This window comes from Sus scrofa, chromosome 7 (genome assembly GCF_054392235.1).
Source record: "Sus scrofa isolate SSC_HxYL_T2T_F1_AM1 chromosome 7, Sscrofa_HxYL_maternal_Yorkshire_Landrace_v2.0, whole genome shotgun sequence".
In the NCBI taxonomy this organism is placed as follows: Eukaryota; Metazoa; Chordata; class Mammalia; order Artiodactyla; family Suidae; genus Sus; species Sus scrofa.
Genome location: NC_139389.1, coordinates 67,262,078 through 67,288,667, shown reverse-complemented (window position 1 = coordinate 67,288,667; position 26,590 = coordinate 67,262,078). Strand labels below are relative to the sequence as shown.

Genomic DNA, 26,590 nt, shown 5'->3' with positions numbered 1-26,590 from the left:
TACCCTGTGGGCCTCTCCCACTTCCCAAGTCCAGCAGACACGAGGACCAATGTTGTCTGAAAATGTCTTGTTTTATTTAAGGACAAAAATTGAGACATAACATATACATTTTTACATGGAGAAAAAAATACCAGAAAGGAGTTTACAAAACCGTCGTCACTGACATTATCATCCAGTGGCTCTGGGGCTGTATGGGGTGGCATCCTGTGGGCTGCCTGAGATGGGCCCAGGACCTAGAGACCTAAGGCAAGCCAGTTTTTTGAGATGTCCCCTCAGTCCACACACCCACTTGTACCACCTGTGGTGGACACGGTACAGGTTTTAACTCTGAACTACTAGGTACCCATCACAGTGACACATGTCCTGGGAAATCCCCAGGACTAGAAGAAGGTGACCTAGTCTCTACTTGAAGTATGGGAGGAACCCTGGAGGATTAGTCTGGAACTCTCAAAAAGGTGGCTCATCAGTCCAGTCTGAAGGATGCATTTCTGGACTGATTCCCCCTGCCCTCCCTAAGAGTCATACAAGCTAGATATTGCTGATGCGGGGGGTGGGGGGCAAGGTAAAGGGCAGCTGTCCCTCAGGAAGAGAGGAAATCAAAACAAACAGGACCAAAAACAAACCACACCAGAACAGTGCGACCCACTCTCCTAGAAGACTGCCAAAGGCTGGTCAGGACAACTTGGGGTCAGTGTCCTCGAGCTCTCCCCATCCCCAAATCCCAACCAACCCCATTGCACATTCAGTAAGTCTAAAGAGGAAAGGGTTCAAGGAGCACCCCAGAGGGTACTGCCCATACCAGGAGGGAACGGGTCTAAAGGGTTGTGAAACTGTGAGAAACGTAAGGCTGGAGCAACCAGGCCAGAGGCTCTGGAAGCCCAAAGACCACCCGAGACTGACCTGGGGAACAGAGCCCAGACTTCAGCTCATCTAAAGGGGAGCCCTTAGGAGACCTCCTCAGCCTGGCTAGGAAGGAAGAGCGGGCCTGTGGAGCCAGATTCAGGCCAGGCCTGCTCAGGTAAGAGTGGTGTCTCAGGACCCCGACAGAAAGAAAACTCCAGCTGTGGTGGGCCCAGGGCAGCTGGCGATCCCAAATGTGTACGTGTGTGTGTGCGCGTGTGCGTGTGTGTGTAGAAGAGAACTTCAGTCCCACTGTCTCCAGAGGGACCAAAAACCCTACCAAACCACCACCAGAGAAGGAATGATAGCTTTGTTTTCCTCTTTTCTCCTGTGTAAAAAAAAGTCCCTGTCCCTCCCTCCCCTTTCCTCAAGTGGAAGGGACAGCTGGCTGCTGAGGAAGGAGGAAGAAACACGGGCAAGACCCTCCCCAGGTCTGTGCTGGGCATAACCACTGCGTAAGGCACCCACAGAAAGTGCAGCTCAGAAGGCAGGTTGAGAGAAAGGGCTGGGCCAAAGGGAGGAGAGGCAAGAGGACTAATTCCCCTGGAAGGCTCCTCGGGCAGCAGATGAGGCGGCGCTCTGGAAGGTCCTGCTGCTGAAGATGCCCTGGGAAAACTCCTCTTGGGCCTGCTGGAAGCTGGCCCCAGTCCGGCGGTACAGGGAGTGAACCTGTGGAAAGAGGCTACGGTGAGAGAAGCCCGCCCTGTGGGCCACCAGGAAGCCCAGCCTGCTGACCTCCCACCCAGAGCCTTGGAGGGAGCTGCGGGACCTCTGGGGACCCAGGAGGCCATAGCGATGGACATCTCCATGGAGAAGGCTGGAGAGAGGTGCCTGCTTCCTCGGGTCTGCTGTTGGCCCAGCACCACCACTCACCCGCTTCAGGAGAAAGAGTGAGAGCACGGCACAGAGGGTGAAGAAGCCAGCCACCACCATCATGATGATTGACACGGCCAAGTCTTCCTTCAGTGTGGACAGGGCTGCGATCCAACCACTGCAAAGGGAGGAGGCCAGAGGGAGCACAGTGGGAGTGGGTCCCAGGGCTCCCTGGAGGGACTCTTCTCCCAGTGGCCACTGTGTGTGGAATACTACCCAGATATCTTCTTGCAGCAGAACTCTGAGGGCCAGAAATCCTTAGCCTGTGAGAGGCCAGGCTTCTGTGAAGGCCCTCAGGCCACATACTGCCCATGAGGAATCTTCTGGCCATGTGAGGTCTTGAAGGGAGGATGTGGCTGCTGTCATGACAGGAGGAGCACTGGGTGGGGCCTTTCCCTGTGCTTTGGGGGCTCCGGGGACATGGAAAGCCTGGCTGCTCACTCCTGAGGGCCCTCCCTCTGGGAAGGAAGGTCATTGGCCAATCCGCTCCATTCATCCTGTCACCTCAGCTCCTCCCACTGGGGCCCAGGGACAACCCCTCTGCCTCCAGTCAGTCATGTCTCCTCCTTGAGCCCCAGTGTCCTCATCTATAAAAGGGGATAGCCTCACACTTTGACTTAAAAAATTACTGCAAAGCTACAACTATCAAAACAGTGTGGAACTGGCATCAGGATAGACATACAGATCAATGGAATAGAACTGAGAGTCCAGAAACAAACCTATATATTTATCATTGACTGATTTTTGAAAATACCCCACTGAATGGAGAAAGAATGGCCTCTTCAACAAATGGTGCAGCGACAACTAGATATCCACATGCAAAACCAATGAAGTTGGACCCTACCTCAACCAGACACAAAAATTAACTCAAACCTACTAACTAAAGCTATAAAACTCTTAGAAGAAAACAGAGGTAACTCTTCATAACCTCAGATTTAGTGATGGTTCTTAGATATGACATCAAAAGCGCAAGCAATACAAGCAAAAAATAACTTGGATTTCATCAAAATTAAAAAACTTTTGTACATCCTACAGAGTTCCTGCTGTGGCACAGTGGGTTAAGGATCTAGCATTACCGCAGCTGTGGCATAGGTCACAGCTGGCCTGGGAACTTGCATATGCTGCAGGTGCAGTCAAAAAAGAAAACCCTAAAGACTCCACACAAAAACTACTAGAACTGATAAACAAGTTCAGCAAGTATCAGGATACAATATTAACATATACAAATAGATTGCAGGAGTTCCCACTATGGCGCTGTAGGTTCATGATCTGGCGTTGTCTCTTTGGTGGCACAGGTTTGATCCCTGGCCTGGCACAGTGGGTTAAGGTTCTGGTGTTGCCCCAGCTGTGCCACAGGTCAAAGTTGTGGCTTGGATTCAACCCCTGGCCTGGGAACTTCCATATGCCACAGGTGCAGCCAAAAAGAAAAAAAGAGAGAGCATTTTTTGGGGGAAGGGTGTTGCCCTGTGGCACATGGAGTTCCCAGGCCAGTGACTGGGTCCAAGCCAGAGTTGTAACCTATGCCACAGCTGCAGTAATGCCAGATCCATAAACCACTGCACTGGGCCAGGGATCAAACCCACTTAACCCGCTGCCCCAATGGGACAATCACATTTTTTTTTTTTTCTTTTTTGGCCACCCTGCAGCATACAGAAATTCCCTGTCTAGGGATCGAATCCGAGCTGCAGCTGGGGCTCACCAGGCTGCAGATCAAACCTGCTGCACCAAAGTAGGAACTCCCAATAAATTTAAAAAAAAAAAAAAAAAAAAAAAAAAAAAAAAAAAAAAACTTTGTACACCAAAGGACACCATCAAGAATGAAAAATAGGGAGTTCCCGTCGTGGCGCAGTGGTTAACGAATCCGACTAGGAACCATGAGGTTGCGGGTTCGGTCCCTGCCTTTGCTCAGTGGGTTAACGATCCGGCGTTGCCGTGAGCTGTGGTGTAGGTTGCAGACGCGGCTTGGATCCCGCGGTGCTGTGGCTCTGGCGTAGGCCAGTGGCTACAGCTCCGATTAGACCCCTAGCCTGGGAACCTCCATATGCCGCGGGAGCGGCCCAAGAGATAGCAACAACAACAACAACAACAACAACAACAAAAGACAAAAAGACCAAAAAAAAAAAAAAAAACAAAAAAACAAAAAAAAAAGAATGAAAAATATGCAGGAGTTCCCGTCGTGGTACAGTGGTTAACAAATCCGACTAGGAACCATGAGGTTGCGGGTTCGATCCCTGGCCTTGCTCAGTGGGTTAAGGATCCGGAGTTGCCATGAGCTCTGGTGTAGGTTGCAGACACGGCTGGATCCCGCATTGCTGTGGCTCTGGTGTAGGCTGGCAGCCATAGCTGTGATTAGACCCCTAGCCTGGGAACCTCCATATGCCATGGGTGCGGCCCTAGAAAAGGCAAAAAGACCAAAAAAAAAAAAAAAAAAAAAAAGAATGAAAAACATGCGGAAAGGAAAAAAACTATAAATTACATATCTGATAAGAAGCTCGTATCCTGAATATATAAAGAACCCAACAACAAAAAGACAATGTGATTACTAAATTAGCAAATGAATTTTTTTTTTACTGCATCCATGTTGTATGCAAGTTTCTGGGCCAGGGATCTAGCCTGCATCACAGTGGCAACCCAAGCCACTATAGTGCTAACACCAGATCCTTAACCTGCTTGCACCATAAGAGAACTCCAGCAAACGATTTCAATAGACATTTCTCCAAAGAAAATATATAAATGGCTAAACAAGTACATAAAAGATGGCCAATGCATTCATCATTCAGAAAACACCAATCAAAAACCACAATGAAATACCATACTTCTAGACTGGCTATTAATAGGGAAAAAAAAAAAGGAAAATAATAAGTGTTGGTAAGGATATAGAGAAACTGGAACCATCACACACTGCTACTGGGAATGAATGGTTCAGTTCCTTGATAAATTACATAGAGAATTACCATAAGACCCAGTAAGGAGATCCCGTCATGGCGCAGTGGTTAACAAATCTGACTAGGAACCGTAAGGTTGCAGGTTCAATCCCTGGCCTGGCTCAGTGGGTTAATGATCCGGCATTGCCATGAGCTGTGGTGTAGGTCCCAGACGAGCCTCAGATCCCGAGTTGCTGTGGCTCTGGTGTAGGCCGGCAGCTATAGCTCCAATTCAACCCCTAGCCTGGGAACCGCCATGTGCCGCAGGAGCGGCACAAGAAAAAGGCAAAAAAACCAAAAAAAAAAAAAAAGACCTAGTAATTTCATCTTAGGATACATATCCTTAAGAACACAAAATGGGTACTCAAAAATTTCTACACAGATGTTCATAGTAGCGCTATTCACAGCAAAAAGGTAGAAACCCAGATGTCTATCAACTGATGAGTGAGTGGATAACAAAATGCAGTATCTCCAAAAATAACAGAATATTATTCAGCCATGAAGTGGAATGAAGTACTAATATGAACCTTGAAAACAGTGTGCTAAGTGAAAGAAGCCAGGTATAAAAAGTCAAATGCTGTATGATTCCATTTACATGAAACGTCCAGAACAGGCAAATCCAGAAAGATAGAAAGCAGTTTAATGGCTGCCAGGGGCTCAGGGAACGAGGGAATGGGGAATGATTGCTTAATGGGTATGGAGTTTCCTTACAGGGTAAAAATGTCCTGGAATTAGACAGAGGTGATATTCGCACAACAGTATGACTAATAAAATGCCACCGAACTGTATACTGAAAATGGTTTAAGTGGTAAATAAAATGACAAATTTTATGTTGTGTGTATTTTACCATCAACAAATAAGGCAGGGGGCCTTATGCCAACCCAACTGTGGGTGCTCTGAGGAGAGACGAGAAAGGCTTTGGGAGGCTGGAGGCTGCAGAGCTCATCCAGACAGACCCAGGCAGGGCAGTGAGGGGAGGAGCCAGGACCAGAACTCAAGCCTTCCAACTCCCAGGCCAGGGTGTAAACAGCAGTTATTAATCATAGCCCTTTACCAGGATCTCACTTAGGGTAATGAGTAATGAAACTGGGTCACCAGTCAAAGAGAAAAGGGGCCAGATTAGAAAGAGCAAGGTGAGAAGGAAGAGGGGCAGGGGGGAGGGCAGTGTGCACTGGATCGGAACATGAGGTGAGTCACCCCTCCCTACCACTCTGGATGTGTCAGCTCCACTGAAGGGAGGGGACCAAAATAGTGCAGCCCTTCCAGGCTCAGGCTTTCAGCCAAGTGCCAGCCTGACCTTTCTGTAATGTTCCCTGTGCACTGGAGCAGAAAGGAAAACATCAGCCATCAGCTTTTCTTTCTGAGACTAATTCTGAGCTGAGCACTGCAGCAGCCAGGACACTCAAGTCAGCTATATGCTCAAGGAGGGCAGCCAGAAGAAGCCAATCCACAAGGGGCACGGGCTCCATCTCCTGAGGTTAAAGGGCCTCTGAGAAAAGTCACGGCTCAGAAGTTCCCGTCGTGGCTCAGTGATTAACAAATCCAACTGGGAACCATGAGGTTGCGGGTTTGATCCCTGGCCTTGCTCAGTGGGTTAAGGATCCAGTGTTGCCATGAGCTGTGGTGTAGGTTGCAGATGCGGCTCGGATCCCGAGTTGCTGTGGCTGTGGCGTAGGCCGGTGGCTACAGCTCCGATTCGACCCCTAGCCTGGGAACCTCCATATGCCATGGGAGTGGCCTTGGAAAAGGCGGAAAAAAAAAAAAAAGACAAAAAGTCACAGCTCAGAGTTTGCAAAGGCCAAGACATCCATCAGCAGCTGTACAACCCCCAGGGCTAGTCTGGGGCCTGTGGAAGCCAGAAAAAAAGAAGGACATGACAGGAAAAAAGGAAGAAGAGGCCATCAGTCAGTACAGGACACAGCCCTGGTAGCCTAAGAATTCAGGCCAAGTTCACCCACAACACCCCAGAAAATGGTGAGCAAGGCAGGACAGTAAGTGGATGGGGGCACTCCCTTCCCTCCCTTTTCCCCACATGTCAGAAGACAAGTCATCTGTGGGAGCTTCCTGGGAGCAGGGAACAGGGTACAATTCCCTCTGTGCTGCCCCAGGTCTCACCTGTCCCCCAAGCTAGGGATGCCGACCAACTGGATGATGTAGATCCCTATTTGACAAAAAAACACAAAGAAGAACACGAAGAAGCTGAAGGAGTTGTCGGACCTGTAGAGAGAGAGGGAAATGAGAAGTCACTAGAGGGCCTGGGCTTCTTCCTCACTTAGAGCCAGAAGGCAGGATGCGGGAGCAGACAGAGTTCTGGTGGGGCAGCCACACTGTGCACAAGGACACAGACATGCAGACACTCACCACCATAATCAGAAAGGGCTTGCCTGCCACTGCTTTCCAATTTAAGAGGTCAATGTTTGACCCCTTCCTCAAAGAGCTAATAAAGTTGCTCACCCAAAAGACAATATGAAGAGCCTAATAGTTCATCTCCTGGAGTACTTACTTGCATTTTATAACAGGCAAGAAAATCTAAGCCAAAGGTATAAATCCCTAATAATAAAACTGTAAGAGTTCCAACAGTGACTCAGTGGGTTCAGGATCCGGAAGTGCCACAAATTGTGGCATAGGTCACAGATGCAACTCGGATCCAGTGTTTCTGTGGCTGTGGTATAGGCTGGCAGCTGCAGCTCTGATTTGACCCCTAGCTCAGGAACTTCCATATACCACAGGTACAGCTGTAAAAAGAAAAAAAAATGTAGGCCTGGGTCGAAAAAAAGGTATTCGGGAAGTAAAAAACATTAGACAAAGCAATGACATCCTGCTGTAGAGCACAGGGAACTATATCTAATCACTTGTGATGGAACGTGATGGAGGATAATGTGAGAAAAAGAATATATATATACATATAACTGGGGACTTTTGCTGTATAGCAGAAATTGACAAAACACTGTAAATCAACTACAATTAAAAAGAAAAAAAAGGGAGTTCCTGTCATGGCTCAGTGGTTAATGAATCTGACTAGGAACCATGAGGTTGCAGGTTCGATCCCTGGCCTCGCTCAGTGGGTTAAGGATGCGGCGTTGCTGTGAGCTGTCGTGTAGATCACAGAGGCGGCTTGGATCTGGTGTTGCTGTGGCTCTGGCATAGGCCGGCAGCCATAGCTGTGATTAGACCCCTAGCCTGGGAACCTCCATATGCCTAAGGTGTGGCCCTAGAAAAGGCAAAAAGACAAAACAAAAAACAAACAAAACAAAAAACATCGGACCAAACTGATGTTTTGAGAACCTCTATCTCTGTGTCCTGGAGAGCTAGAACACAGTGAGGGTGCAGGTTCTGCCTGCTGAGTGCATGGGAGGGTTCAGCCACTGCCCTGCCCCCTCTTCCAGGGGCCTGCTGCCTCCCTATGCTGAAAGCATCAACTCTGAGGCACAATTTTAAAAGCCCTGTGAGGTGGATTCATTAACGTCCACAGTATCTACTCCAGGTCAAGCAAATAGTGGCACTCAGTGATGCTCGAGAGCTACTGGGGAGGTGGGGAGGGAAGAAATGGGTGTGGAGAAATATGCCATTGAGAGCTTATCCAACTCTGACTATCAGAGAAGTCTATTTCCATCAGAGGAGCACCCTCTTCCTAGTACTAAAATCCCACCAGACAGACTGGGAACAGGAGAAAGGCAAGTAAAACTCCCGATCCCTTCTCCAGGTCTCCTGTGCCTCATCCAAGGACATGGCCCACAGCAGACCTGAAGACAATGGCTCCAGAGCCCTGTCTGCTCTCGCTATAGGTAGGAATGGGAAAGTCTGCTCTAAGACTGGGATGGGGTCCCAGGACTTATGGCCCTTGGCTTGCTGCTGGGGATGCCAGCCATACACTCACCCCTTGTCCCAGCCCCACTTACCTAAAGGCCTTATAGATGGGTCGGTACCAACAGAGGAAGGCACAGGGGGTGAAGATCACAAACCACAGGATCGAGAGGCCAAAGTCTACTCCCCTGCTGGTGTCAACTAAGAACCAGGCCAGGCAGGCAAGCAGGTTCAGAAACAGAGTCACTGAATGCACTGAGGAAGAAGAGGGAGAGAGAGATGGGCTTAAGCCAGGGTGACTGAAGGGCTCCCCAACAAGGCAAACTGCCCTCGGGAGAGGAAATGAGGTCCACGCTGAGAGGGCAGCTGCAGAAATACTAAAGGAACTCGGTCTGTACACCAACGGGGTTAGCTCTCAAATCTGGGTTTCTGGGACCATAAAACCAGGGACCAAACCAAGTTCCTAAAAGGTGATGGGACAGTCCAGGTATCTGAGAGGTGGCAGTGGAAAGGCAGATGCAGACCCAAGGACTGATCCTTGAGAATGAAGTCTTTCTCTCAGCAACTTTTTCCCCTGGCCCACAATGGAGCTCCAAGAAGTCTTTTATCCCAACAACTAGGAGCTGAGGGGACTGTGGGGAAGGGAGGCCTTTGCCTAAGGAAGGCCCTTTAGTGCAGTGAGCTGCACAGGAACTCAGAAGCCCCCAGCCGGTCCCACCCTACCTGATCTGTGGCCTGGACTGGCCCTTTCGGGGAGGTTCCCAGGCAGGGAGCAGACTGCAGAGGGCCAGTCACGTGGGAGAAGGCACCTCCACCCCACCCCAGCACTGAGGAAGACTGGAGCCAGCCAGGGAGGAGGAGCCAGAGCACGGATAGGGCTCTCAAGTCACAGCCCATTTCACCCTGGAGCTCAAAGGGGCAGGAGCAGGACTCACACATCCAGAGATAGTAGAGCATCTTGCATATCCGCTGGTAGTCAGCAGGGATCTCTGTGGAGAAATCCTGATAGAAGCAGGGTTTGATGGGGCACCATATGGGCAGGGGTGGCCAGTTGTTCTCTCTCACTGTTTGGAAAGAGGTGAGGAGGTGAGCCGGGCCTCAGCAGGGCACGGCAGAGTGCACACACCCGCTCAGTACACCACCCAAACCAGGGCTAACAGAGGGGTACCAGCAAGTGGGGCTTGTGGTCCCTGGGTATGGGGCAGGATGGGAAAGGGTGATGGGACGCAAATACCATGAGCTCATTCCAAGATATGGACCCCTACTGTCCTGGGAAACACAGCTCAGCGGCCCAAGTGATTATTTTTATTAACAAACAGCCCATAGCACAAGGGGTCAACCTCATGAGTGAGGAATCCTGGGACCAGCGCCCCCACTCTATCGAAGAATTCTAGAGCTGAGGAGTATAAAAATAATCTACATCCACTAGGATTACATGGCAAGTCTCCTGACCTCCACCTCACCGCTCTTCCCCAAGACCAAGACCATTCTAAGATGAACAAGAGCTCAGCAAAGCTCTGAGGCTGCCCCAGAGCAAGCGGGCTCAGACAACTCCTTGAGCTGGGCATGGTGGCCCAGCCCCATGCAGCCTCCCATACCATGTAAGTTGGCCACAGTGTTCTGCAGCTCCCGCTCCTTGCGTTCCAGCTCAGCCGCTTTTCTGTCCAGTTCTTCCTGCTGCCGGAGCAGGCTTGCCTGAGCTGCAGAGGCCACAGCCTGGAGGAAACAGAGGTGACGGGCACCCAGACACGAGAGACAGTGTCAGCCTGAACAGAAGTCAGAGGGGCCTTGCCTCATGCAGGGAGAGCCCACCCAGAGGAAGTGCCAGCCCCCACCTCTTGGGTACCTGAGACCACCACAGAGAGGCCAAGGTGACCTGCCCCTGCCACCTCTCATCACCCCTGGCCCTTAGCCGTTACCAGGACTCTCCTCTCCCCTTCATCCCTGAGCTTGCCATCAAGGGGAACTAGCCCCCATATCAGAGTCAAGGCAAAGTTCACTGAAGCCTTTGGGGTAACAGTGAAGGGAAGAAGACCTCACAAGAGACTAACTTATAGTCAGAAACCCAGAGACCCAAGCCTGATTTGAAGAGTTTATACATGTGCATGCATGTGTGCCTGTCTGCATGTGTGTGTGTGTAAGGAAAACAGTACAAACCAGCTAGCAGTGACAGGGAAGGGAAGAGACTTGAGGGCAGCCTTGGGGACCTGGAGCCTCAAGGATCTATATTTAAGCACCTCCCCTTGCCCCAGCCCCAGCAGCTGCCCAGAGGTCCACCTGAACTGTGACTGGCTATACCCCAGGATGGCCCCTCACGCTTGACCCTGCTTTCATGTGTGCAGAGTCCAAGCTCTAGCCTTCTCTAGGCAAGGCAGGCCTCTGGGTAAGGCAGCTAGGAGACTACACATGAAGCTGCAGAAAACTAGGCTTGGGCCTCATGTTCCATCCCAGGGCCCTGCACCCCGTGTTGGTGCCCGTTTCCTCCTAAAGTCTACAGTCCTCTTAGGGAGTAGGTATTAAACTGGTCATCCCACAGGATGACATGGCAGGCATACATGTACATGTACGTACACACGTGCGTGTGCACACACACTCCACCATCCCCCCCAAAAGAAGTTCTCCAGGGAGCTAAGGCTGCCTTCCGGAGGTAAATACGAGGCAGCAGGGACAGAAGCAGAACCAGGAATCAACTGCACTAGACCACCCTGAGAGTCTTAGCCTCCTCTCTCCAAGTCTGCAACTTCAGTTGAGCAGGACTAGGTCCCTATAGCCCACTACCCAACCAAACAGCAAAGTTACCTCTGCCTCCAAGCCTTACTTTACCTCCACAGGGTTCTGGGGCCAAGGGTGGGGCCCAGGTGGGGGCAGCACATTCAGAGCACGTCCAATCAGAAGGCAGGAGCTGCCTGGGGCCCCCTGGAGTCCACAGCCCAGCCTGAGCAGGCTCCAGGCGCCCTGCCCTCACTCTTGCTCATCTGCACTTGGCCTACCTTGGGAAGCTCTCGCATGTAGCTGTCTCTGAGAATACTATCTCCGCCTAGGAGCATCTGCCTCTCTGAGAGCTCGCTCACTGCCAGGAATCTGGTAGGCAGGAACCTGCTGGCCTGTCTAAGCAGGAGCTGCAACATACAACTCCACTGTGGGCCACGCTCACCGGGAGCAGCGAGGAGCGTGGGGTAGGGCAATGAGGCGTGGAGGGGAGTGTGGCACAAAACAGACAAGATTCACAGTATCTGGTGAAGGGACGAAGGCAAACAGGAAGGCAGTGAAGGGACAAAGGCAAACAGGAAGGAGTAAATGAGGTTAAAAAAACACAGAGAGAGGAGTTCCTGTCGTGGCGCAGCAGAAACAAATCTGACTAGTATCCATAAGGACGTGGGTTCGATTCCTGGGTTCGCTCAGTGAGTCGGGGATCCGGTGTTGCTGTGAGCTGTGGTGTAGGTCGCAGATGCGGCTCAGAGCTGGCGTTGCTGTGGCTATGGTGTGGGCAGACAGCTGCAGCTCTGATTCAACCCCTAGCCTGGGAACCTCCATATGCTATGAGTGCTGCCCTAAAAAAAAAAAAACAAAGAGAGAGAGAGAGAGATTCTGGGCCATGAGGAAGGCAGAATAAACAAAAGGCCTGAGAGGATCTGAAATGGCACAACAGGGGCAAATACTTGCTCTGACACCAAGGACGCTGGTCTGGTGAGTAGAGCATATTGTGGGTGGTGGGAGCAGGGTGGGGGTGAGGATAAAGGTTGGCAGAGCAGACCCTCCATATGCAGTGACCAACTCCAAAGAGATGATCAAGGGAGCCAGGGATGAAAGCCCTCTGCCCACCTTCGATCCTGGGGCTCAGCTATTGATCTGGGTGCATCCCTTTCTGGAAGTAAGAGGCCAAAGGGACCTTGTCAACAATACCTGGGGGGTTGGCTGAGTTGGCTCTACTGAGGGCTGGAGAACTGCTGGCTGCGAGGGCCCGGGAAGCTGTGTGACAGGAACCGTTGTCGCTGCATTTGTCTGCATGGGGCAGATCAGAGCAAGGAGATGAGTGGGCCTCCACTAGTTGGCCATGTGGGGACAAACCCACAGAAGGGTGAGTGATATGCCCTTGCCCATGAGAGGCCCTCCCTCTGGGCCTCCCTCTGCAGCTTCTTGGCCAACAAGCCTCAGGGTCCAGGCAATGTGATGCCCAACACAGACCCCTGGGCTGTGCTGGAGAGCCCCCAGCAATTCCTGGCCCTCTTCCAGAAGAGGCCCAGATTGCAAATCTCAGGGGAGAATGAATGAGTTCCTCATCCTTACTGCACCCCAAGTTCACAGTAGGTCTGTCCCTTTGAGGAAGGCACCTTCTCAGCCTGTCTGTGTCTCTGCCAAGGCTCCTTACCCCAGAGATGCCAGCACCACCTAGGGGACCCAGGGACTCAGAGAGCAAGTTCACCAACCTCGGAGAAGGGGTTGAATTCAGCCAGGCCTCCTTGTGGAGCATTGGTCAGCTGGGTCACAGAGGGATCCTAGAAGGTGAAAAAGAGCCATTAGACACTGGGGAGAAAGGAGAACCGTGGTGAGGTGGTGGGGCACCATCGTCTCTTGGCCCCTTCCAGGGACGCCTGGCTGAAGTGAAGCTGCTGATGGCCTTTCCTAGCGCCCACAAAAGCCTCTCCAGAAGGTTCCTGGGCCTGGCCCCTGACACACCATAGCTGCCATCTCTTCTCTAGTTCTGAAAAAGGAGGGGTTCAGACCAGATGACTTCCCAGAAAAGACTCAGAGTAAGGCTTACACTCTGAGACCTGGGAATAGACACCATCCATGTTCTTGTAAGTGCTCTTTATAAATTCAAAATAGTTTATTTACCTCCAGGGAGGGGTTTTTGGGGGGGAGTAAAGGAGGTAGTGTGGATGGATAATTACTTTTCACTTTATAATCTCTCTATACTCTTGGTTTTTTTGTGGCACATGGAGGTTCCCGTATGGGAACCCGTGGCATATGGAGGTTCCCAGGCTAGGGGTCTAATTGGAGCTGTAGCCGCCAGCCTACGCCAGAGCCACAGCAACATGGGATCCGAGCCGCGTCTGCAACCTACACCATGGCTCACAGCAACACCGGATCCTTAACCCACTGAGCAAGGCCAGGGATTAAACCTGCAACCTCATGATTCCTAGTCGGATTCATTAACCACTGAGCCACGACGAGAACTCCCTCTTGTTTTTTTTTTTTTGTTTGTTTTTTGTTTTTTTGCTTTTTAGGGCCACACCCTCGGCATATGAAAGTTCCCAGGAGGGGTTCAATCAGAGCTATAGCTGCCGGCCTATACCACAGCCACAGCAACACAGGATCCGAGCTTCACCTGTGATCTACACCACAGCTCACTGCAACACCGGATCCTTAACCCACTGAGCGAGGCCAGGGATCAAACCCGAATCGTCATGGATACTGGTTGGGTTCATTACCGCTGAGCCACAATGGAAACTCCTCTCTGCACTGTTTTATTTATGATTTTACAGAAAGCATTTATTCTTCTTATTTTTTAAAGGGCAGCTTAGGGTTCTGGAACAAACACATGCTGCTGGCTGCCTGTGTGATTTTATTACCTCGTGCACAGTTGCTAGGAATACAGATATGAAGGACTCAGATGAAAAGCCAGGAAAATGTTTTGGGTTTTTTGGTTTTTGTTTTTTTTTTTTTTCGGATTCTTTTCAGAAAATGCAAAAACGTCCTTAGAACACAGACTTTTCCTGAGTTTTCAATCTCCCCTTTCCCATCTGATTTCTGCCGAGGGCAATCCTCCGGCCTAAGGCCTCATGGGGTCCCTACCACCCTCTCCAACCAAGCGGCCTCTGTGTGCTGGCCTGGGGCTGGGCTGGCTTCATCCTGCCCTTCATCCAACAGAGCTCCTGTGCACCCCCTCCTCTTCCCAGGCAAGAGGTGTGGCTCAAGTCCAGTTTAACAGCTTGGCCTTTGGCCCCTGGGAGAAATAGCTGCTACCAGACTCTGCCAAGGCCCGTTTTAAGGCCTCTCCTAGGCACCGCTATCTGTACACCTCACCCTCAGTCCCTGATGACTCGTCCAGATGCTCCTGTCCTTCCTGCTCCGCTTCCCCTCCACCAGGAAGCCTCCATAGACTGGATTTTTAAACACAATGTTAACAGGAGAGAGACCCTTGGGGAACAACCTCTCATTTTTTTTTTTTTTTTAAGGGCCGCACCTGTAGCATACGGAAGTTCCCAGTCTAGGGGTCAAATCAGAGCTGCAGCTGCCAGCCTACGCCACAGCCACATGGGATCCCACATGGGATCCAGGCTGCATCTGCAATCTATGCTGCAGCCTGTGGCAACGCCAGATCCTCAACCCATGAGCAAGGCCATGGATCAAACCTGCATCCTCATGGATACTAGATGAGCCCCTCATTTTAATTTATTTATTTATTTTTGCTTTTTAGGGCCACACCCACGACATATGGAGGTTCCCAGGCTAGGGGTCAAATTGGAGCTGTAGCTGCTGGCCAACGCCATAGCCACAGCAAGCTGGATCCTTAACCCAGCCAGGGATCGAACCTACATCCTCATGGATGCTAGTCAGATTCGTTAACCACTGAGCCACCACTGGAACCCCCAAGCCCCTCATTTTTACATGTGGAAATGACATTCTCCATAGTGCAGTACTTGTCCTAGGTCTCAAAATGGGAGCTGGCTCTCTATTTCCAATATTTATAGAGCTGAGGACCAGTCAGCTATGAATGTGACTTTTTCACACATCTTGTCATACATTTTCCCACTGAGGCCACCAGCTTAGAGGACAAGACTGTGTTTGAAGGGCCCCAGGGCCTAACCCAGAGCTGGGCACACAGCCTCAACTCATTTCCTGTCTCTGGATGAGCCTCAGCCTCTGCACCCCACCCAGTCTCCTGTGCAAAGAGGCAGTGTGGCTCTGTCCTTTTTGCTGGACACCATCCCTGCCGGTGGCTTCTACAACTCGCACAAAGTGACAACTTCAGGCTCCAGAGGCCCCTGAAGTTGGAGGAATTGGCCTTGGGGTTATTTGTTGGCTGAACAACTAGCAGATTTCTCCCAGAATTACTGGACTGGCTTCCTGCAAGAATGATTTAAGGCTCAGAATCCGCTCCCCTTTCAGACTCAGCAGACATCAAGCCACAGGAGAGTAAGTGAGCTGAAGTCACTGAAATCCGATCCACTATTCAAGGAACTGGTTACTCAAGTCTGTCACCAGAGGACAAGGACAGAGGGGTGGCTCTGGTGCAGTTTCAGGTGCTGGTCTACATCCCTGGCTAAGGTACATGTGTTGGCAGCTCCAGACCCATGAAGAGATGTCATTTCCTTTACCAAAGTCAGCCAGAAGAGGAGTCTGGGGGCTGGGGAGCACTGACGACCCTGTCCATGCTGAAACCTTCTCCTTTTTCAAAAATCTTGAAGGCTTGTCCCTGAACCCCTTGCCAAGCTCACCATAAACAGATCCTGTCTCCACTAGCAGGCTGTAAACGCTGCAGCCAAGTGCTTCTGTATCTAGCTCATTCTTCTGGCTCCCTAGTACTTGGTGAAGGGCCTGATGCACACAAAAGCTCAGCTAATGTCTGAGAATAAATGCTGCATGCTGTAGGCCCTTCTCTGCTTTCTCTAGGAGGTACTGCCCAAATGCTAGGGCACAGAGAAGGGGAGGGCCACTCGCATCACAGCGGCAGCCCTGGGGCCCAGAAGCACCTTGCCTGGGAAAAGGAGATATGGGTACTTTCCATCAGAGGAAACCCAGGCACATTCTGAAAGATGTGCATGGCTTCAAGAGAAGCTGAGGCTTGGAGAGAGAAGGAAGGAGGAGGGACTGAGAAGGGAGCTGACATTTACTGAATGCCTCCCATGTGCCAGCAATGCTATTATGGAATTCTAGTCATTCCAGAACTGGCCACTGTGGCAAGCCATCAAAAAAGAAGGTTCTACCAGAGCTCCCGTCATGGCTCAGAGAAAATGAATCTGACTAGCAACCACGAGGACACAGGTTCAATCCCTGGCCTCATTCAGTGGGTTAAGGATCCAGCGTTGCTGTGAGCTGTGGTGTAGGTGACAGACATGGCTCGAATCCTGCATTGCTGTGGCTGTGGCGTAGGCCGGCGACTATAGCTCTGATTGGACCCCTAGCCTGGGAACCTCTATATCCTGCAGGTGCGGTCCTAAAAAGATAAAAAATAAAAATAAAATAAAAATAAATAAAAATAGGAGGTTCTACCAGCCTTTCTCAAGAAAATTGAGCCCTACTGCCCTCAGGCATCCACTGTCTGCAATGACTTGACTCCTCTGCTGTGCATCTAGAAAAGGCCTGGTTGTGTTCCGTCCTGGGAGAATGGAGAAAAGAGTTGCTCCAATTAGCTTCTGTGTTCTGTGGCTCAGCTGAGGAGCCCTGGCTGAGAAAAGCTACAGCTTCTCGTTTAACCTCAAGACCACCCTGTGAGGGAGAAGGCTTTACAGCTGGCAGATGAAGAAAGCCCCAGCTCAGAGGGGAAGTAGCTCATCCAAGACCTCAGGGGTAGTGACTGAGCCTGACTTTGAAACCAAGTGTGTCTGTCTCTAAAGAAAGTGGTAAACCTGAGTGGGCAGTGAGCCCCAGAGCTAGGCATGGGGGCGGACCAAGAGAAGGTGCCCTGTTGGTGTGGGGCTGGCTGGGTGACAGGGCACCATGAGTGACCGGGATGACTGCTTCTGCTTGACTCTTTTGTTTGTTTGCTTGTTTTGTCTTTTTTGGTTTTTTTAGGGCCGCACCTGCAGCACATGAAGTTCCCAGGGTAGGGGTTGCCTCAGGGGTACAGCTGTTGGTCTATGCCACAGCCCCAGCAACATGGGATCTGAGCCTCATCTGCAACCTACACCACAACCACAGCTCACAGCAATGCTGGATCCTTAACCACTGAGCAAGGCCAGGGATTCAACCCACATCCTCATGGATATGAGTCGGGTTCGTAACCTGCTGAACCATAACAGGAACTCCCTCTGCTCAACTCTTTACTCACGGACTTCACAGCAGTCTTTCTTGGCAAACACCCTTGGTAGGACACATAGCTTCAATGAGGACCCTCAGCTTTTACTGAGTTAAAAATAAAAAGTCAACAGCAATGACCTTCTTTCCCACTCACCAAGTGTCAACTGGCTTGTTAAGTGGGTCAAGCAGTTATTTAAAAAGCATGGTGAGAGCTAAGTTTCACCTACAAAGAAGTAACCTGACACATCCTGGGTACCCAAAGGCCTCAGACTGGCTCATGCCCTTTACTGAATTTATAACAAAGAGAACGCCCCTGAACTCAGATCTTTTCATTCAGCAAAGAGTCACAGTGTGAGGGACACACCAAGAGAACAGGGCACAGCCCTTTGCCCTTCTGAAGACCATATCTGGTAGCTGGACGGCAGGCACACAGCCTAAGACAGGAGGGGAGGGGCAGCCCCAGGCGGGTTTCAGGAAGGGGAGCAAAAACCCAGTCAGTAATCTTAGGCCATCACAGTTCCGGGGCAAGGGGAGCCCTCCGTGGAGCTGGGGTGTAAGGGACCTAAGAAAAAGAGGCAGCACAGTCAGGCTGGAGCTCTGCTGGGGAAGGGCCTTGAAAAACACACTTATTTTCCCTGGTTTGGCAACCCCTTTCCATGCACATCCCATCTCCTGGCTGTGCTGGAGCTTACTGTGACTTTCTTGTTTTCCCACCCTACACTCCACCCCAGCTCCTAATGTGTGGTTTATTTCAGTCTCCAAATAAACACATTAAATAAATAACCTCATGGGCTAAACAAACCTTGGCCACTCTCTCTTGGGGGGCAGAGAGTCACCAGGACTTTGGAACCTCTGTGAAGTCCTGTTTACTCTGGCGACAAGGCTGTGTGTTATAGAACAAGAAAGAGCAGTTATCCCCAGACTGACTGGCTGGGTCCCAGGCGCATAAAGAGACACAGTGAACCTTGGTACCCTCTGACCCAGAGCCTAAGGATCCATGATGAAAATATATAAAAATCTGTACCTGCAAATGTACTCATTGCATAAGTATTTACAACAGGAAAAAAAAGCAGGAAATGACTTAAATATTCAGTAACAGCGAGCACAAGTACATTTGGGTGCACATCCCCTTGATGGCCTAATCAGCTACTAAAAATCACAGCTAAGAACTCGGGGCAGCAATACACAAAAGGCTTGGTTATATGAATAGCGGATGATGATTCTGTCAAAAGTACTCACCCAGAAAACTCACATCTAAATAACAGACTAGTAGAAATATGGATGATTTATTTTGTTTTCCAAATTTTTTATAACGTGATTATCTTTTCTTTTCTTTTTTTTGCTTTTTAGGGCCATACCTGCGGCATATGGAGATTCCCAGGCTAGGCGTTGAATCAGAGATACAGCTGCTGGCCTACACCACAGCCACAGCAACCGGGAACCTGAGTCGCATCTATGACCTATACCACAGCTCACAGCAACACCAGAAAGCTGACCTAATGATCGAGGCCTGGGATCGAACCTACATCCTCATGGATACTAGTCAGATTTGTTTCCACTGAACCACAATGGGAACTCCCTATGATGTGATTATCTTATGTTTATGTTAAACACACGCTTACTGTTTTTTTTGTTGTTTTTTTTTTTAAGGGCTGTACCTGTGGCATATGGATGTTCCCAGGCTAGGTGTGGAATCAGAGCTGCAGCTGCTAGCCTACACAAAGCCACAGCAACACCAGATCCGAACCCCGTCTGCAAACTATACCGCAGCTCACAGCAATGCTGGATCCTTAACCCACAGAGCAAAGGCAGGGATTGAACCTGTGTTCTCATGGATCCTAGTGAGGTTCATTATCACTGAGCCACAACAAGAACTTTCTTTTTTTTTTGTCTTTTTGCCATTTATTGGGCCGCTCTTGCAGCATATGGAGGTTCCCAGGCTAGGGGTCTAATTGGAGCTGTAGCCGCCGGCCTACGCCAGAGCCACAGCAACAAGGGATCTGAACCACGTCTTCGACCTACATCACAGCTCATGGCAACACCGGATCCTTAACCCACTGAGCAAGGCCAGGGATGGAACCTACAACCTCATGGTTCCTAGTCAGATTCATTAACCACTGTGCCACCATGGGAACTCCTTTTTTTTTTTTTAAGCCATACTCACAGCATGTGGAAGTTCCATGGTCAGGGATTTAACCCATGCCACAGCAGTAACCAGAGTCACAGCATTGACAATGCTGGATCCTTAAGCCACTGAGCCACCAGGGAACTCCATACATTTATTTTTAAAAAGAGAGCCTGAAAACCCACCAAATGAGCAAGATGCACCTTGGGGGCCTCCCCCTCTGCCACAGCAGTGGTGTATAGAACTGCCCAGAAAAGTGAGTCTCACTCACTCCCCTGCCTGGGATTGAGGCCCTCCATGACCTGGCACCAGCCTGTCCTCTCAAATGGAGCCCCCTGCCATCTCCTTCCAGCTCTGTTTACTCCCTACACAAACTATTCCACACCAAGCACAGGGCGAGGGCACCAAGAAAAAGCCTTGGTTCCTGCCCTCAAGAAGCAAATAGCACAGAGAGCAAAACAGAAGCCAGGTCAAGAAGTGAGAGCACATGATCAGTGCTGTGAGAAGAGGAGAGCAAGTGCAGTGGGCTCTCAGAGGAGTGAGTGAGGAAGCTGTCTGGAGATTCGGGGAAGGCTTCACAGAGGTAGGACCCGAGCTGGATTTTGAGAGATGAAAGAAATGTAGCAAGCACCAAAAAGGGAGAGAAGAAAAGCATTTGCAAAGACACAGCATCTTTTTTTTTTTTTTTTTTTTTTTTTTTGTATTCTTGCCATTTCTAGGGCCACTCCCATGGCATATGGAGGTTCCCAAGATAGGGGTCAAATCTGAGCTGTAGCTGCCGGCCTATGCCAGGGCCCCAGCAATGTGGGATCCGAGCCGCATCTGCAACCTACACCACAGCTCATGGCAACACCGGATCCTTAACCCACTGAGCAATGCCAGGGATCGAACACACAACCTCATGGTTCCTAGTCGGATTCGTTGACCACTGAGCCATGGGAACTCCCGAGATACGGCATCTTTAAAAAGAGCTTAAAGGTGTCCTGCAGACTGTGGAGCAAGGGACAGGAGCCAGGAGCAGCAGGAAGCCAGCCCGATGAAGAGGTTGGGCCTGACTACAGGAGTTTGGACTTTACCCTAAGGGAAAACCAGAGATTGTGAGTGGGAAATGCCGTGACCATCTCTGCCAGCAGGGAGGGGAGTGTAAGGCGAGGGGAAGGTGGATGGCAGAGGGTGACTGGCTGGGACATAAAAGTCCACGTGGGGACAGCAAAGACTGAACTAAGGGATGACACTGGGGGTCTCTCTACCAGAGACCCTTCTCAGGTAGCTGCCACAGGCTCATTCACTCTCAGGGTTGGTTGGGGGTATGGAGTTACTGCAGGGCAATGAAGGGGAAGGGAGGAGAAAGGAGGAAGTGGAGTGACGGGAGTCGCTAGCTCGGGGGAATGGAGGACAGAGCTGCCCCTGAGCAGGACAGGTGGTCAGGGGGGAAGAGGAACGGGTTTCTCAGGAGTGGGAGCAGGGAGAAGATCCGAGAAGATACTGAGTTGCACTGGTTGGAACGGGTGGAAATGTCCAGGTGAGAGTTGAATATACTGGTTTGAAGCTCAGGAAAAAGGTGAGAGCTAGAGTTCTAGATCTGGGACCACTGGTAGGTGGATGCTGTTCTGAAACCACAGACATGGGAGGACTTACTCCGAGAGGTGTATGGTGGGAACAAAGTCAAGGACAGAACTCCAGGACACCTCTAAATGTACGAGACGGGAGGTGAAAACAAGCAGAAGGAGGTGAGAGTTACCAGTGTAAAGAGGCCAAGGACGGAGAGGATTGCGAGAGACTGGCCAGATAAGCATCTGCGTCACCAGCAGCTGACGTATTGCGGGCCCACAGTCCCCAAAGAGACCACAGGATCCAAAAGTGAGGAGGCGCCTGGGCTGTGGGGGTGACCTCGCAGGGAAACAACTTTCGGTTCCTGGTGCTCCTTCACCTGAAATATCCTCTCGTGCCATATGCCAGGCTTTCTGCTCTCAGCTCAAGCCCTTCCTACCACAGGAGTCTGCACTGTTCCTCCTCAGGGCCTCACAGATCCTCTGGTCAAGTTTTCACTGCCCTCATCGCACCACGGTGTGTTGTCATGATCAGCGAGCATTTCTTAGCTCTCCTGCCAGATCAGAAGCTCTGGCAGGCCATCTGCCCATTTACCTTGGTCACCTGCACAGGCCCTTCGAGTAGCAGTGGCTCGGTGACATGCACAAATGTGTCAGCATCTCAAAGGAGTGCTGCTGGTCAGGTCACACCTTGCTGATTAATGTGTATGGCACCCTTCCCTGAAGCAGCATCAAGTACCCCTTGTTTGCCTTAGTTAAACAGTACCAGGAGTTCCCATTGTGGCGCAGCAGAAACAAATCCGACTAGGAACCATGAGGTTGTGGGTTTGATCCCTGGCCTGGCTCAGTGGGTTAAGGATCCAGAGTTGCCATGAGCTGTGGTATAGGTTGCAGACGAGGCTCAGATCTGGCGTTGCTGTGGCTGTGGTGTTGGCCGGTGGCTACAGCTCCGATTAGACCCCTAGCCTGGGAACCTCCATATGCCACAGGTGTGGCCCTAAAAAGACAAAAAGACCAAAAAACATACAAACAAATAAAAAAAAACAGCACCATTTCTCTAAATCCAGGATTATCCCATACCAAGTGGCTCCAAAAAAAACTTAACAGAAGTATAGGGTCAAAGTTCAGCAGTGTCTCTGATGTCCCATACCAAGTGGATCCAAAAAAAACTTAACAGAAGTATAGCGTCAAAGTTCAGTGCTTTCTAACACCAAGCCTAGCTCCAGGCGCCAACCATGATGGTAGGGAGACCTTCCCTGCCCCCATCTGGGCAGCTGTCTGGAGTCAGTTAAACTATGTGAACTTTGTCATTTTCAGATTTCTTGAGACAAAGCTCCTGTTCCCAGGAAAGTTCCACCAGGTCTAACTGGTGATTTCATGAATTCCCAAAGCCACAGTCAAGCTGGAGCCCACCCTCTCTGAGAAGTGACAGAGTCCTCAGTTGTCTGTGCTGGGAACTTCATGTAACTCTGTTCACACCCAAATCACGTTGCTGCCACCACTTTTTCCTCCTACAGGAGAGAAATGTTTAAATCCTTGGGAAGCAGCCACACCACCAAGATTATCTTTTAACTGCAAGGAGGCAACGTGTGAAAGTGATATGGTGTGATTTGGCAACTCACAAACACTGAAAGGCTTTCTCTGCTCAGCACCACCAGCTAGTCCATTCCCCCTCCTGCCTGGGGTAACCTGGCAGAAATGCCCGAGTAGGAAAGCAGCCCAAGCTTTTGTCTGAATGACCTGCTTGTTAGTGGACTGCTGAAAAATACAATGGGCAGTGCAATGTCTACCTGTAGCCCTCAACCTCTTCATCATTCGACAAGACTTACTGAGAAACTTTGGGGAACAGACATGCTGGAATCAGGTGAAAGCAGGACACCCGTGTAGCCAGATGGTACAAAGCAGATGTGCCATAATTCAAAGAGGGATTGGGGAGTGCCAGTGGAGTTGGGAAATCAACCACACTTGGCTTACACTTTCCTCCTTCCTCCTAGGAGTTTGGTAAAATCTCTGCTGCACTCTTGTGACAACTTTCCATTAGCAGCCTTACTCTGCAGGAAGTTTTCTAATAATCCCGCTATAACTGCACACAAGGAGGAGGTCATAAAAGCCCATGACCACAGTGTGGGGTGGGGATGGGAGCAGGGTGTGGATCAAGAACGTGCATAAGGAAGTCAACTTAAAAGGCACACCAGGACTTTCAGGGGATATTTAAGAGTTAGCAGAAAAAGGACTCCATGGTTGAATAACTTTGAGAAATGCTAGGTCAAACAAAGTTGAGCAAATATCTTTATTGTAGGATTTCTCAGAGCCTTTAACAAACTAACAAGCCTGGTCAATCTTCAAGAAAAATGATTCCCAAATTCATTTAACCACAGAACTTGGAGCACCTTTCAGGACCGGTATTAATCAGAACATGTGCTGTTTTAAAGTACTGTCTTAAAAAGCACATACAATTCATATTGTTCCAGCCCCAATTTCTGAACCGTGCCCCCCCCCCGCCAAAAAAGCTTACTTAATATTAAATTGTTACTTTCACCCCACCAGTACTCTCATTTTAAGAATGGTGACAGTGATGATGACATTATATTCTTTCCTTAGCAGCCTAAATAACCCCAAGGCAGTTTAAAACAGCACTGCCCTGAGAATGACACCCAGAACTGAGCCCCTTCCTGCTTCAAGTTAGCTGGGGACTCCGGCATGTCCCACCCTCACTGAGTTTTCGGTTTCTTCATCTCTCAACTAAAGGGGTTAGCAGAGATTTCCAAGGACGTTCTCGGTTCTAACAGTCCACCATGGATTCTAAACACTAAGTATATTTTCGTAAACCACGTGGAGTGAAGGCAAAAAAAATTAACTCTGCTCTGAAAGCTGGCTAGGTGTGCCAGTTTCTGAGTCTATCGCTTCTCCGCCTGTTCTCTCCTGAGCTCTGTGCCAACACCCTGGGTAAATGAAGCTAGGCTCACACCCAGTCACCCTAGGGCTGCACCCTCCCAATGTTCCAGCCCTGGCAGTCAGGAAAGTGGCATACACAACCATCACAAAGAGAGGGAGGGTAGCTCTCCAGGAGAAGGAGACTGGGGGTCTCACGTTCTAAGTTCCTTTGCCCCCACACAGCTATATACCAAGAGGAAAAACCCAGCCCAGGGTCAGGAGAAGCAGAATTGCAGCCAGCCAGCTCTCTTCTTTCCACACAGAGTTCCCCACCAGATGTTGCTCTTTAAGGACCACAGCTGCTTCCTGTCCTGTCATATCCTGGGGCTGCCTGGACAGACCGTCTCGCTGGAATGCAGAAGCTACTTCTACCACAGTTTGCACAATCATTTCTGGAGCTGAAGATGTGGTTTAAGACTTTCAATATAGGGCAGAATTCAGGCCAACTATCTTGCCCACCACTAGCACTGGGGACAAGCTCTCTCTACATATTTGGACAGCTGACTGCCTCTGTCAGATAGCAGCGGATATTTTATTTCTGATTCTGACAGGACCAAAGGAAAAAAAAAAGGCATATCATTACAACAGCACACAGCCAAAGGGCTATTAGATCCTTACTAAAACCCAAACTCCAGTATCATGCAGCAGTTTTATAATTAAAGCAAAACAGTTATCTGAAAACACTGACAGAAAAAAAAAAAAAAAAAAGAAAGAAAATGGAAGTTCCCATTGTGGCACAGTAGTAACAAACCCAACTACTATCCACGATGACACCGGTTTGATCCCTGGCCCTGCTCAGTGGGTTTAGGATCTGGCATTGTTTTGAGCTGTGGTGTAGGCCGGCAGACTCAGCTTAGATCTTGCGTTGCTGTGGCTGTGGTGTAGGCCGGCAGCTGCGGCTCCAATTCAACCCCTAGCCTGGGTACCGCTATATGCTGTGGGTATGACCCTAAAAAGACCAAAAAAAAGCAAATATTCTTTCTTTACTCAAATAGAGATGACTGCATTACATAAGAGATAAAGTCCTTCAAACAGTTCTGTCAAGAAGCGTTAAGTTATAAGAGGAATGTTAGGAATTCCCTGATGTTACAAAGAACAAGCTACCAAAACTTGCCTTGAGGGCTTCCATTGGCTAAGTCACCTTGAGACCAAGAAAGAGGCACAAAATGTCCATTATCTGACATTCATTCTAGTCTCCTTTGTGTTTGTTCTGACCCTTGAAGGTGGATTCAAGGTGGGAAAGCTCATGCTGTGAGGTGCAGCAAGGACCCCTCCAAGGACTCCCCCTACACCTGCAGGAAACTTGGAAGTTGCCAGTGACCAAAAAAAGTACAAGCAGGATGAGTTCATCTGCCTGGTGACATCCTGACAAAGCAGAAAGCTCAGGGCTCATAAATCACCCGTCAGCACAAGCAAGCTTCCCGAGAACTGGTTTTGGACAGACATGAAACGAGAGGCACGGGAGCTTTGGAGCTAACTGGAATCCCAACCCTTCATCATGAGTAAGAATACCCCTGTGCTCTTAGCTCAAAGGCAGAATGGTTTTTACTTTGAGTAGGAAGTTTGTTTTCTCCTTGATTATTTGTTCAAAGGGTCAAGGCAGCTCATAGGTCAGGGCATCTCAACTACCTCGCCATCACACATAGATCCATGAGACCAACATTCCTTGTGCTTCAAGATCACCAGAGGCTCCGCACTTCTCCTCCCTCTCTAACCCGGGCTCTCCCATCTAGCCAAAATCCAGTCAAAAACAGACCCACAGCGGAGGTGTGGAATTGTTATCAAGGCCGTATTTCAGTTTGGGTTACCAGACTTCCTTTCCTGATAAACCTCAGCGGCTCTCCTACACCTTATACAGTAGTTGGCTGTGTCTGTGTTGTGGAGGGGTGGTCTTGGGATTTTCTCCACTTTCACCCCAATTATAGGGTTCCACCACCTCATTAGGTTGCTGCCATCTAAAGTGACTCAAGGCTGGTGTCTCCCCAAGACTGTGGGATGTAGCCACACTACCCCCTCAGGTGAAATCGCTTCTCTCTCTGAAGCTGAGGATCTCCTTGATCATGTCCTTCCTCAGCAGTGTCCAGTTAGAGGGGCTACGTCTGGGGAGCTACATGGTCCCACCTCTTTCCAAAGTACAGCGCCCCGCCTCCTCTGCTATTCCACCTGCTGATAGTCCCGCCCCCCAGGAGCTATGATAAGCCAGCCCTCAGAGCCTGCTCTCCCATTGGGCAGATAGCCCGTCCCTCCTATGCCACGTCTCCCGACCCTGGCGAAAGAGGCCAGGGCGGTGCGGCCTTTGGCACTAGAGAGCGCTGTAAGATTAGGACTCTACCTGGAAAGGGTTTACGTCCACTGGGTCCGCGAAGGGGTTGGTGTCGAAGGCCGACATGGCGATCGGGGTCCAACGGGCTAGCTCCGCGAGCGTTTCTGCCTCTTGGCACCCAGACCCAGCGGTGCTCTTCTTGCAGACCCTCCACTTCCGGGAGCGAGGCAGCCGTTCTGGCGCAGGCGCAGCA

At 50.2% G+C, this 26,590-nt stretch overlaps 1 protein-coding gene across 4 annotated transcripts; it reads right to left on the bottom strand.

The window, feature by feature from the left end:
- Positions 1-52: 52 nt before the first annotated feature.
- SCAMP2 (secretory carrier membrane protein 2) lies at positions 53-26,590 on the bottom strand. 4 transcript variants are annotated; one of them, XM_005666127.4, is made up of 10 exons: positions 26,407-26,575; positions 12,929-12,997; positions 12,405-12,503; positions 11,492-11,620; positions 10,100-10,217; positions 9,437-9,565; positions 8,597-8,756; positions 6,813-6,914; positions 1,774-1,891; positions 58-1,569 (listed from the first exon to the last, which is right to left on the bottom strand). In XM_005666127.4, exons 1-10 carry the CDS (start codon positions 26,461-26,463, stop codon positions 1,435-1,437), a joined length of 1,116 nt encoding a protein of 371 aa, XP_005666184.1. In that variant the 5' UTR covers positions 26,464-26,575; the 3' UTR covers positions 58-1,434.

What these genes read in the sequence shown, in the direction of transcription:
- SCAMP2 (XM_005666127.4), bottom strand. Translation starts at nt 26,463, where the DNA reads ATGTCGGCCTTCGACACCAACCCCTTCGCGGACCCAGTGGACGTAAAC. An exon ending in GCTCTACTATCTCTGGATGT is followed by an intron (nt 8,757 to 9,436) that starts GTGAGTCCTGCT and finishes CTTCTTCCTCAG; the next exon opens with TGCATTCAGTGACTCTGTTT. An exon ending in CCCATCTATAAGGCCTTTAG is followed by an intron (nt 6,915 to 8,596) that starts GTAAGTGGGGCT and finishes CTCTCTCTACAG; the next exon opens with GTCCGACAACTCCTTCAGCT.